Source organism: Porites lutea, chromosome 8 (assembly GCF_958299795.1).
Source record: "Porites lutea chromosome 8, jaPorLute2.1, whole genome shotgun sequence".
Taxonomy (NCBI): Eukaryota; Metazoa; Cnidaria; class Anthozoa; order Scleractinia; family Poritidae; genus Porites; species Porites lutea.
In genome coordinates, this window is record NC_133208.1 from 27,331,262 (window position 1) to 27,345,056 (window position 13,795).

At 38.8% G+C, this 13,795-nt stretch overlaps 2 protein-coding genes across 2 annotated transcripts; one reads left to right on the top strand and one right to left on the bottom strand.

The window, feature by feature from the left end:
* Nucleotides 1–13: 13 nt before the first annotated feature.
* Nucleotides 14–4,628, top strand: LOC140946149 (uncharacterized). Its single transcript, XM_073395231.1, has 4 exons — nucleotides 14–155; nucleotides 1,775–1,800; nucleotides 2,877–2,940; nucleotides 4,275–4,628. Exons 1-4 carry the CDS (start codon nucleotides 51–53, stop codon nucleotides 4,449–4,451), a joined length of 372 nt encoding a protein of 123 aa, XP_073251332.1. The 5' UTR covers nucleotides 14–50; the 3' UTR covers nucleotides 4,452–4,628.
* A 6,175-nt stretch (nucleotides 4,629–10,803) lies between these two features.
* Nucleotides 10,804–11,775, bottom strand: LOC140945457 (melanocyte-stimulating hormone receptor-like). Its single transcript, XM_073394479.1, has one exon. The coding sequence runs from the start codon at nucleotides 11,773–11,775 to the stop codon at nucleotides 10,804–10,806; it is 972 nt and encodes a 323-aa protein (XP_073250580.1).
* Between the last annotated feature and the right edge of the window lie 2,020 nt (nucleotides 11,776–13,795).

Consider the following 13,795-nt stretch of genomic DNA (forward strand, 5'->3'; position numbering starts at 1 on the left):
TCTGTGCTATAGCCCAGTCCTTGACGGACGAACACAAAACGTGATCCAATATGGCGTCGTTGCGATTATCTGTGGTTTCAAGACGGCTGATTTCGTCTCCCTTTTTGCAGCTAAGGACGATGACAGTTGGAGAAAAAGGAAGCGGAGTCGGAAAGGTGAGAATCTTATTTTCTTTTGGTGTATTTTTTGTGTGTGTTTAATTTGGATGTTACATAAACTAGTACTTAAAATGTCTATGTATCTCAACGCAAACTTGTTGTCAGTACACGTCTTTCCAGGAGGAACGTTTTTTTTCTTCAAAAACTTCTTTATTGACTTAAAAGTAACTTTATTTAGTCACTTGCGGACATTTTCTTTTGTTCGAACGGAAACTGGCGGTGGATTAGGCTCAATATTGTACAAAAATCACCTTTCGTCTACGAAATATTGAAATACAGGTTTCTATCTATCTGCATGTTTCAAAGAATTGCTTTAATACCCTTTAACATTTCCCTTTGGTCTAAAAGGTACTGTGATATACGTGTGTTTTTTGCCGTAATTACATAATGAAAATGATAATGAACAAAGGAGGTAATTGTAGTAGTAACGTTGTGTTGCGTGAAAGAGCCTGTCATGTGTGGGCGGCGGTATTGCAATGGTCATTCCGACCACCTAATATCCGCACCCCCCACTGATGACAAACTGTGAGTCATGATAAGAAAATAAAGATCAAAGTGGCACAATCCCCATCTGAGTTTAGGCAAAAGAAAAGATGATGTCTTGAAGTCATAGAGAGTACCAACATAGCTATACCATTGGAAATTGACTGGTGAAGATCTCTCCCACCCCTCAGGATTGCCCCAACCTTCAGTTGCTAGGAGAGGAGGTGTATTTTATAGGTATTGAATGGAATGGTCCAATCTCAAAGATATAAGGTTAATGTTGTATTAACATGGGGTTTACGGTCAAGTTGCCGGAAAGTAATCTCGTGCGAAGTTAGAAACGATGAGTTACAGTAATTTGCCTAAAATTTTATCATGCTCAACAGCATCCCAGTGTCTTTATTGCTCTTGTTTTGTGTCATCAAATCGTAAAGAACAGGATAATAATATTATTTATTTATTGCTCTTGTTTCGTTTCATCATTGCCAATATATAATTTATTCAGACGAATCGGTCACCATTAATGGTACCTAACCCTGACCCCAAACAATACTGAAACAATTGAAAGAATGACATGTCTTTGTTTTCTGCGACCAATCAAAAGAGACCTAACGAGCAGCTCCTACAGAACTGGACGAATCAGACGTGGATACATCATGTTAAAAGAACTTATTCCCAGAAATGCGTGATTTTAGTGCTTATCCACTTGCTTTACGTTTCTAATTAAATAAAAAGTACATAAAAGACCTTTTTTAAATGCTAGCAGTTCTAAGCGCGACAAAACTAACAGGGGATGTGTAAAATAATAGACAATTTGCTGAAGTATGGAGAGTTGACTGTATGCTTGACGCTTTTTTATTTGCATGCGTCCCTGTTTAGTTGAGAGAAAGTCTAGGAATATAACAATGTAAATTATTTTCACTGCTAAGCATGGTAGACCATCAAACATCACAAAAATGAATCGAGTCTGATGTCTAAATCAAGTATTGATTTATCCTATATTAACTTGGTCAACCTAAATAGATATAGAGTTCAGTACATGTAGAGTTTGACATTAAGAGTCGGCCTCATTTATATTCACCAGGCTCAAAATTCGCCATGTGTAGTGTTTAGTGGTTTTTTACTTTTTTCAGGGTGGTGGTGGAGGAGGAGATATCAGGTAGGTAAACTAAACTCCTTAAACGTTAGTTATGATCAACAGGCTACACTCCAATTCATTATACTTACTGGTGTACTATATACAGGGCATAGAGGTTTGAGAGGAAAAAGTCCTTTTTTTTTTATTTTGCTAATAATATTATTATTGTTAGTTATTATTCAGTATAAAACTTTACAGTAGCATAAAATAACCAGAACTAGCTTACAGCTTATGGCATAAAGATATGTTTCCAAACATAGACAAAGTTGCAAATAACTTGATGAACTTTCAAAAACTGAAAGACTGAACAGTTTTTAGTCACCCCAGTTAGGAACTTTTCTTTAGTTGTGTTTGTCTGGGCCTTTTTATGTTTTTGCTGGGTTATTTAAGTGTTTCTCCTCTGTTTTAATCCATTCTCTCGTGGGAAGAAGTTTGCCAACTATTGCATTTTGGAGCAAGTAGAGCTGTTTTCTGTCCTCTGTTGTGTATTTGCCCCGGGGTGGGGGGGGGGGGGGGGGGGGGCGGTACTCTTAATTTTCAAATGGTGGGAATGATTGAAAGGTTAAAAAAATCAAAACCCCAAAAAATCCCTGGACCAAAAATAAACCGCCCAAAAATTTGAAGTCAAATTTTCAAGCCTTCGAAATTTCCAGATAGCATTAAAAAATGATGCAACACAAAAAATAAGTTAGAATTTGAATGTTTGTGTTTGCAGGCCCGATTTGCCGGCACTACCAACAATCTTCACATTGGTTTGAATACCCAATAATTTCCCTACTTAAGCCAAGCCACCAAAAAAATACTTACCAAATTTTCCTACCCAAAAAAAATTCTGGAGTAAAGAAACATAGTACATGATATATTAAAACAATCTTAAAGAATGCTCAAAACTTCTGAGATTTCTCGCCCCAATGATCAACTCAGGTAAATAGTTCCATTCTTTAACAATGATTCATATTAATTATTCTTACAAAAATGAGTATTCATAACAGTTATAGTTACATTGTACATGTAGCTCCTTGTTCTTTTAAAAGCTAACCATGTTTTAAACATTTTGTGACAATAGTATTAAAATAAATTATTATTATTATCATCAGGAGTGCTGGAGGAGCATTTGGGAAAATGGAGCATGCCCATGAGGAACAGTACTTCAGAAAATTGGTAGGACTGATCATTAAAATAATATTTAACCTTAAAGTTTTCTTTTTTTTTCATAACATCGTATTAAAGAGAGGATTAGTTTGTTAGCATGGGCTTGTTGTCAGTTATTCATAATTTACAGGTGTGCATGTGTACCTTGTCACCTGAGATGGAAACAGAATACTTGGCACATACATGTATGTCTTATTCTGGGAAACCAGACAATTTTAGGTTGGTCTGTAAACACCATCTGGATGTCTGGATACAAGAAAATGCTGCATCTTGTGTTTAAAATTATTACTCAAAAGAAGCATATATATTATTCCAAAATGGTGGCAATAAAAAAATAATGACTTTTCTTTTATTCCTTTATATTAATTAGTTCCCTTTGCCTAAATAGTATCTTCAGAATTCAAAAGAGCATGTACAGTTAACTTCCGCTTATACATAATTTGTAAGAACCTCTTATGGGCCCATCTGCCGGTAAATAAAAAAAATACATCAGGTTATAACTCCCCCGTCCTTCCCCTCTCCAGTTTATATTATTGAAGTGAATTCGGTTTTTTATGACGGTTTGAATTTGAAAAAAAGCAAGTAAAATTTAAAAAATTTTTTGATCAGCACTACTATTTAGCTTGTTTTGCCCCCCAACCTCCCCTCCCCCTTTATACACCATCCTAAAACCCCTTACAAAGCTGTTTTAGCCAAGGACTTACAATCGGAAGATTAAAGTCTCATAAAACGAGGTGTAAGGGGTAATCAGTTTCTTGTGGACCAAGGCTGTGCTCTAAGAAAAAGTCGAAGGGAGCCCAGTGCTTTGAACCTGCGAATTCCAGGGTGCCCAGCTTACTGGATTTCGATGCAAAACTAAGATTTCCTAGTCGCCCAAGAGCAAAAGTAAGGCATCAGGGGTCAATGGGCACTGCTAGAGTACAGCCCTGTGGACAAATGAGTAACTAAATACACTGGAAATTATGAGGTGTATGGCTTGGTAGAATCTATTTCTTAAAATACACAAGCACGAGGAATTAATTGAGGTAAAAACGGTCAAGAAAATGACAGGTATAAGTTAATTCTCACACATCACTGGTAACCATGCCAAGCTGATGCCACAGCCTGACCTTTAACCCAAATTCAGAAAAATGTACACATACACTGTAACATACCCCTAGAAAGGTGGAACACTAACAAGATTATGTTAGGGTGGGTGGGTCAGTAATGGCGGACGAAACAAAAGCAACTGTCTGCCTTTTGGTCACATGACCCATACCCAGTCTCCTAGTGGTGTGTGACAAAAACATTTTCCAGTTATTTCGTTACACTTAGCCAGTGGAAAATTCCCCTGTTATTCACAGGAACAAGAGAAGCTGAAGGAGATGAAAGAGCATCTGGAGGAGTCCATGTCTTACCACGAAAAGGAGATCAAACACCATGAAGATGCCATCCGTCGCCACCGTAAGGCAATGGACAAGCATCAGAAGGGAATAGAAAAACTGAGTGATGCGGAATCATCCGATGATGAGAAAAAATAATTTGAAGAGTTTTTGTGTGTTTTGCGTTGCATTGGGTCACCTTTCTTCGTGGGGATGCTCGTAAAATTCAACTGTATGATCGTGAATGCAAGTGCAAATTTTTTTTTTTCACTGCTGCTTTCTACTGGTTGTTATCATGTCTTAGGATTTTGATGAAAATAAAATGTTATCATCTGACCTGTTTTGTAGACACTTTCCTGTTAAAGCTTCGTTATAACGCTCCAGTACCACCCCGCTGGGTCAAAAATACGTATATAATATTTTCATTGCAAAATCAGCCCAAGTACCACCACAAAGGTCAAAGCAAACCAGCCCAAGTAGCGGCCTGATGGGTCAAAAATACGTATTTAATGTCGTAGTTCCTTTAGCTAGGCTTCACAATAAAGTGTAATAAAATAAGACAACAAACATATGGCGTAAAGGGGGGAAAACCTCTCCGCGATCGGTGTGGTGAACGACTTCCACAGCGTGACCATAAAGCCTTACTTATCTCCCCGGCGCTAATTTACGCGCGCCGGATCGGAAAAGTTCAGGTAGGTCCGAAAGAAACAAACTTGATACTGCCTTACACTCCACGGCACTACGAGCTGAAACCTCCGGCCAGCATCGTGCAAGTTAATGGAACGGTGTAGGCAAATATTTTGTTCTAGGAACTTTCATAATATTTTCATTGCACAACCAGCCAAAGTACCACCCTACAGGTCAAAGCAAACCAGCCCAAGTAGCAGCCTGATGGGTCAAAAATAAGCATATTTTCATTGCCAAACCAACCCAGTTACCACCTCGACGGACAAAAATACACTTATTTTCATTTCCAAACCAGGACAAGTACGCCCACCCCCCGGCCGGGCGGGTAAAAAATAACCAATTTTTCTATTGACAAACAACCACGAAATGGCCATTGTCCTCTAATCACTCTGTAGTGAAACGAGAACAAATTATTTTCATTCTAATGTACAACAACGCAGACAAGATCAGGAATACGCATCTCGTTTAAAAACTATAAACCAGTTAGGCGGAGGGCAGCTTAACAAAGAGAATAATTAAATGACTTAAAATTACAAATAAGTCACCTTACACAAATACAAATAAGTCACTCATTATTCATATTAGAAAACGGACTAAATATAATGAATTACAACTGCAAAACTGTACACTGAAAAGAGATAGGTGAAAAAATTAGACGTGAATTATGAAAAAGAAAAATGCCATCGAGATAATATATTAACAAAAATAAGTACAAACTAAAGAATATCAAGAGAAAAAAAGCGGAAGCGAACAAAAAGCTGCCAAAGAAAAATAGAGCGAAACGTACAAGTGCAAAAAGATATGCCGTCGAGTGACCTTGCGCTAAAACGTACTCCTTATATACGATAACACAAATGACAGCATGCAAAAGCATGCTATGATGTAACATGCAACCACCTCGTGAATTCCCAAACGCGGGAAAATACATTTTCCAAGTTCCAAACCTTTACTATCAGCCGGACGTCACACTCGGCCTCATTTTGAAAAAGAGGCGAGACAAAATGGGAATGGCTTTTTATGTGGGGTTGTACTAGCCTCCTCTGCCGCAGGCGACTCCTGTTACACTAACCGTGAGGAGTCTGAGGACGAGAAGAGGAGAAAAAACATGCGGTGGAGGCGGTGGAGTTGTCGAGGAGTTGCCATCTGTGTAGCTCCCCGTTCTCTCCCCATTCTCCCACTCGTTCTCTAAAACAGGACAATGATGCCTGCGGAGGAGGCTAGGATTGTAGAGTTGCTACGCTAAAAATCTGTTTGTGCTCGGTTTGGTGGGGGGGGGGGGGGTGGGGGATGATGTCTGGGCAAGCAAAAATAAAACTGAAACAGCGGTAATAAAAATGTGAACTTGGGCATTTTTATATTAACTTGACGTTTCGTGTGCTAGTCCACGTACATTTTCAAAAGCGCGACCATTACAGAAAGTGATAAGGGGTCTGGGAATGAGTAGTCTAAAATCAGTTATCCGTCATCAATCTTGCCGCAAGTGATTAATGCTTACTGCCACGGTCCTAGAGATCTGAACGGCAACTCTAGACACAGGCATTGGTTTACAAGGGCGAAATATCCAACTTTTATACCGGGATGTGCCGCTGGGACGCTGTAACCCTTAACCTATACAAGAGCTAGTTCAGCAGAATTTTTGCAACCGTATACTAGAGTAAACTCCCTATCCTAGAGTAGCTGTTTTCCAGAAACTACTGAGGTCACTAGCACAGTCTAGCCTAGGGCTGTCCATAAGTTGCTCGGCAACTTTTGGGCAACTTTTCAGATTTGGAGCAACTTTTAGTCCTTCGAGCAACTTTTCGGATTTCGTGCAACTTTTTTCTTTTTTGAATAACTTTCTTGCTTTTTTAAGGCAATTTGTAACTAAAAACCGCCCATTCAAGTTCTAATTTAAAGCATCAGTTGCTTTTATGCATGATTTTGCGTAAAATGACCTTTTGTAAACAAAAAACACTATTCCACTGGTGGTCTGCCTGTGGTAGCAGCCGAAGGTGGTCAGCGGATATGCTGAAAAATTCAAAATGGCGGAGCCGAGTGATTATTCATGCTCGAACTCGAGTGAGGATGATGAATATTATGATCAGATCCTTTAGAAGTAGCAGCTAGTGCACTCGTGTATGTCAGAGAAACTTTATATATTTAATAAGCATATTAGCAAAGTTTGTTTTGTTCGAATACAATCACGTGGTTATCGTAATAGAAAGCCAATACTGAGAATCAGATTTTTATGATTTAGGTTGAGAGAGACTCAGTCTTACAATATTGATCAGTCAGTATGATATAATTATGTATATAATATCTATGCAAAGTTAAATCTATTCATTAAATCTTTATTTAAGTTGTTAATCAATCTCTTACCCTAAAAAATTGAAAGCAACTTTTGGATTTTGGGGCAACTTTTGAGCAACTTTTAGAGTTTTGGAGCAACTTTTGAGCAACTTTTTGAGAAAACTGGAGCAACTTGTGGACAGCCCTAGTCTAGCCAAAACAAATCGTTATAACCAAGAGTCTCTTGTTATAACACATTCCCTAGACTAGATAAAATCTTCAACCAACTGATCAGTTTCCTGAAAAATGATACCCTATTCTAGACCCAAACGCTCTGATTTATATACCTTATCCTAGAGTAAACTGCTTGAAAACCATACCCTTCACAGCGGCACATACCTATATACCCCATATATGGCAGTACCCCCCGGGCATTAAAGGGGTCTCCAAAATGATAAAATGACTCAATGATTTTTAGTCTCGCTTGCTTGAGAAAAGCGAGGATCTTAAAATGCACTCGTTTTTTTTTTGTCGGACCTAGTTTGTAGGCCCCGCGTTCCTAGCGAAGACCGTGGAAACTGGGGATAAGAATCGTGACGACTTTCATTGTATGGAAATGAGTCTCGTGATGAGAATGCAGTTTATTTCGGCGATGACTGAAATGACGCATGTAAGTTTGGCAATGACGTAATTTTCCTCGAATGGAGGCCCTTGATTTTCGTGTAATTATACACGACATGCAGGCACATCCCCAAGCAGGATGAGAAAATATTATAGCGGGGAAATCCTCAGGTTTTTGTGGCTTTTTAAGGCGTTACGTTTCTCAGAATATTGTCGCAGTTACAGGAAATGTAGGGTTAAATAGATTCACTTTGTTTTATGTATTTAATTGATAGGTTTTCGCAGTTGTTATGATGTAAAGTCGTCTTGCACGGCACAAATACTTGAGATACGAAGTATTCACTGTCACGTAATTTTTACGTGCGCACGTGCGTAAAATTTGCGTTCGCAAATAAAATAAAGGCAATGTATGAAAGGCTGCACGTACAATTATGTTAGCGTAAAAGTAGAAACTCGCTCAATTTGACGTTTAATCTCAATACTTTATGTCTTACCTCTATTTGATTTACGTGATTAAAATTTACGTGCATTAACGTGCGGAGCCAAAAACGCATCAGTGGAAATCCACCCTAACGTGTCACGGGTGTGTTTATAAAGGTAGCTTTGAACTTGACTAACCGCACACTCTACTTGCAGCACTTCATGTCCATAGTTAATAGAAATCCAATATCGAGCTTTTCCGGAACGGGTTGGTCCAAGAATTCTATGGCTTGAAAGCGTTGATTATTTTGGAACAACTGATCACTTTAGTGGTCGAAAAAAAAGAATAATCTTAATGAGCAAAACTTCAAGGTTTACTGGAAAATCAGGATCGAGGATCGAGGATCGAGAAATCAGGGATCAAGGATCGGTTAAAAAGAACTTGAAAATAAAATAAATAAATAAATCGTGGATCAGTGATGATGTGGGCCGCAGACTGAAGATAAACTTCACAGAACATAACCCCGTTCGCTGTACTGAACGCTAAATTCAAGTAAACTAATCCGAGTCTGTCTGAGTCAGTGATTGTTTTGACGAGAAAGTGAAATTTTCCGGGAAAATGAAACGCTTTATCCTGGTGATACTGTAATACAACAAAAAACTTTTAACAGTTTTTAATTTTTAAGTGTACATTTGCTTTCAGTCCTCCTTATTTTTCTTGTAATTGTTGTATGCCAGACCACCAGCAATGCTGATCTTTTTATCGTGCGATAAACTAAGGTTCTTACCTACCTACCTACCTACCTACCTACCTACCTACCTACCTACCTACCTATCAATCTATCTATCGTTCCAAAAACAGAATATTATAAGGGGTCTTTCTCATACAGAGGAGGAATGCTGTGGAATTCATTACCAAATGACATAAAAGCGTCCGAATCTAAAGCTATCTTTAAAAGAAAACTGGCTAGTAGGCAGGCAAACTGTTGACTACATTTTACTATATTTTATTATTTGTACATATTTTTAGTGTAGTTGTACAGTGTTTACTTCTGTTTCTATACGGCTTTCATGTAAAGAAGTTATGTAACTTATGAAATTACGGTATCCAAATAAAAGTGAATCAATCAATCAATCAATCAATCAATCTATCTAAAATGCATGCTGTGTACAACTCTAAACATTGTACTCTGAGACTGTACGGAGATATTAAAAGTAGATATTAAGCAGCTATGGAAAATGTCATTACTTTCATGCGATATTGATATCTTATAAAACGGACAACAAATTCAGCAGGAATACGCGCGAACTGAATTAACTGTGTGTTGTATAAGGTTCTGTTCAACTTACACTTTTTTACTGTGCTGAACATATACTGTACCGAGCCGTATCTTGGTCCGGTACAAAGAAGCTATGTATATTTATACTGACAGAGTCATGGGCCCCTGATACCGATAAAAATCATCGTGTAGAATCCCTGAAAGAGTACTCCTCAATGGAGCAATATCAATATGTAGAAGGTTTTCAAAGGTTTCACACCGGTTTGAGGGTAAGATGTGCAGCCTGTCTCTCCTTGCAATTTTTACTTTTTGAGTATATACATTATGACATACAACACTTGTTTTGTATTCCAAACGAAAAAGTAGTATAACGGCACCGGAGCCTTTGACATTAAAACTCATCTCCAAGCAAGCGAGACTCAACGCTACTGAGAGCGTTCTTGTTACGTTTAGATCCAAAGGATGGCTTTTTAGTTATTTTGAGTGTCCCACTACTGTATGCACTGTTTATTTAATATTTATTTATACTGTTATATTCTTGTAAATTCCTTTAGTTGTCTACAGTAGTACAAATAAACTGTTGTTGTTGTTTGTTATTTTACCGATCTAGGTCTACAACTGGGAGATCCGGCACCACTCAACGGTTTGTCGCTATGGACTTAATTGCTGATATTTTGTATTTTCGGGATCCGGGATTTGGCCAAGCATACGGTGCGGGATTCGGGAAAACGCAAATTATATTGACCGGAAACGTAATCTGACTGCTACCCGGGAAGCGGTATTCACCGAAATTCGGGCAAGGGGTAGCGAGATTTTTTTTGTCTGTCTATCGGACGGAATTCGGCGGGAAGTCGTTCGTTCTAGCGGCAAATGCGAACAATCAAACAGGTGAGCGTTCAGTGGTGTCTCCTAGTATCTCGTTTGCCTCTTCGTTTATTCCGCTTTTCCCCTCTGCTTCGTCATACTGAGGCATTAAAAGATATTGCAATGGCCTTAAAACAGACGTAAATTCAAAATATCTATCGAAAGGGTCAATCTACATTTTACTTTTTTAGCTTTTGCAGCAATTGGTCTTTTCAACTTATGTATTTTGGAAACAAAAAACGGGTTTCGGGAAAGTGATGAAAAATAGTGCAGGATGCGGGATTTTCGGGAAAAAGGAGTAAAATCGGGATCAGGCCCCTCCCCTCTCTTTCCAGACCCTGGTACTTGTGACCCGCACACAAAGCTGAGTTCTACTCGGGTCCCACAGCTGGAGAAGAAAGTCGAAAAACAAACCTTCTCATTTCTTTTTGACGCCAGCAGTAAATAAGTGGATTAATAACAGAGTTAAACATAATAAACGTGCGGACCCAAACACACGGCAGGCAGTCAGCAATCAAACCTTGGTGAAAACTGTTCATCTTTTTCAACACAAAAACCGTCACCGTTGCAGCAGCCATGGGCAAAAAACTTACAAACACCGCACTGACTACTAGAACGGTAGTTTTGAGAGCTTTTTTCTCTTTGTTGAATCTGTGCACTTCTTCTTGAGGTAACTGGTGAGCTTTGATCATCTTAACATGACGGCGTGTCTCGCGAAACAAAATTACATAAGCAAATGCCATGAAAATAACGCACGAAAAAACGATTAAAGCTGCTAATAAATTTAACAGCGATGCCTTCCTTGTGTTTCGTGGCTCCCCAAGTGCGGCGTAGGAGATAGAAACGACCCAGGAAGCGATAACAGCTGCTCTAATGTTTCTTCTTGTAACTATGCTAGCGTAACGCTCGGTGAATCGGATCGCTATGAGCCTCTCGCTAGTAACTAACACGAGATGAAGAGACGAACAAAGAGACAAAGCGCGGAGAAAGATGGTGTATAAAAATCCGATCGTTTCGTGGGTTTTCATTTCTAGTAACTGTAATATTTTCCACAAGCTATACAGTGGCTGCGTTGTGAGACCAGTCAGTGCGTCGGTAACAGCTAGACAGGCCAGTAAAATGTTGGCATAGCTCTGAAGTCTCGGTCTTCGCTTCACGGCTATGATCACCATCATGTTGAGCAGGACGGTAAAAGGACAGACAACCATGTTAAAAATGATGGTGAGGATGATATTGAGTACTGTAGCATCTACGGCAAAGTTTAGTTTTGTCTCGCTTTCAGTAGTGATATTTGAAAACTTTTTGGTGGAATCGAGAATATTTTGTATAGAAAGGTTGGCCATGATCGGATCGATGAGCAGGAGACGTCAGCCGGTAGTTCCCAAGCCGAGATCGAGATGACGAGGTGCGTCTTTTCTTGGTTAAAAACTCCCACTTTTCGGGTTCGTCTATTTGTATTAAAGGAACAACGTGCGTACCGAACTCAAATATACTATAATCTTGCGTCAATCTGAAACCGTGGTCGTGAAAATAGATAGATAGATAGACGCCTTGAAAATACCAAACGACACTGGTGATAGTCGAGTGATTTATGATTTAGCTTGGTAAACATCAGTCTAATAAGCCGCCCAGAATAAAAACTTAATCAGCAATACTGAGTTCCTTTTTAATTAAAAACCTCTTAACCAATACTCTATAGACTGATATATAAGGATAGATGAATATTAAATACTGCTTCACAGATGATAAAAAAATCGTGTTGAAATTAGAGGCTGCAAAAGTTTGCAACAGTTACGATTTCGTTATCTTTACTGCATGCTCATGAATCAATTGCAAACTGAAGAACTTTGTCCATCAGTCGTCTTTGATTCTTTTCAGTAAATAAATAATTCTGTTTCTGTGGATGAATTGCAGTTAAAATAAGCCAGTGACCTACTGTATGCCGATTTGCTATGAAACTAACAGCCGCTTTTCATCTGTCAATTTCACAAAACCTTATTACCGTCGCGTCGTATCAATTATTGCTTAAAGGATTAAATTAAGCGCTTTCACTTGCTACCTTTTAATCAAAAACAAGGAAAAACATATTATCTTGACTAACGCTTCCCTGAAAACAGTTTTACACAAGCGTTTTTAATACATGTTTTCCCGACCTTTAAGACAGGCGCGTTTTTCCTCCTTGTACATTACATTTTGTTCGTGAAGAAATTGATGGATCACGTTAAAAACGAATTAAACGTCATCGGGTTAGTTTTGTTCATTCCTTTTTTATTTTTTGCGCAATAACTTGGGGATTATAACTATTATTAATTTTAAAGTAACATTTTTGCAGCTTCTAATACCCAAATCACAAAACACAATATATTTTATGTATATAAAAAATATTGCCGATTGTCACGTTTTATTAAGATGTTAAGAATCAGTGTCGATATTATTTTTTAAGAGTTTCTTCCAGGTCTGTTTATAGTCCATGAACTATTAAACATTTTCACTCCCAGAAAAAAACCAAACCAGCCCAAGTACTCCACCCCCGGCCGGATGGGTAAAAATTAACCAAGCTTTTATCGACAAACAGCGATAAAAACGAAATGGTCATTTCCGAGCTCCAAAACCTTACTTTCAAAGTGGTGTGGTGAGTGCAAAATGAGCTTTATTAGTGTGAGAATAAAATAACTATTTCCATATCAGAGACGTCGCACTCGGCCTCGTTTTTAAAAAGAGGCAAGACAAAACGGATATGGCTTTTTTATGTGGGGTTGTAGTAGCCTCCTCCACCACAGGCAACTCCTGTTACACTGACCGTGAGGAGTCTGAGGATGAGAAAAGGAGAAAAAAACCTGGTGTACTTGCCATCACTGTAGCTCGCTGTTCTCTCCCCATTCTCCCACTCGTTCTCTAAAAAAAACAGTGATGCCTGCGGAGGAGGCTAGGGTTGTAGAGTTCCTACGCTCAAAATCTGTTTTTGCTCGGTTTGGGAGAGGGGATAATGCCAGTTTATCTTTGTCTAGCAAGATTGTAACCTTGAGGAAGCAAAAATAAAACTGAAACAGCGGTAATAAACATCGTGAACGTACGCATTTTTATATTAACTTGACTTTTGATGTGCTAGTCAACGTACATTTTCAAAAGTGACCATTACAGGGATCTGGGACTGAGTTTTGCGATGGGCAATATGGACCGGTAGATGCACCGCACCTCATATCAATTTTTGCCTTCAGTGATTAATAATGCTTACACACGGTCCCGCAGAGATCTGAATGGCAAACTAAAAAGCCAGAAGATGGTAAATAACAAAGCTCGATTACCAACCGCTGTTCGGGAAACGAGCCCGCGCTAGTAATACGCTTTCGATCGCACGCTTTC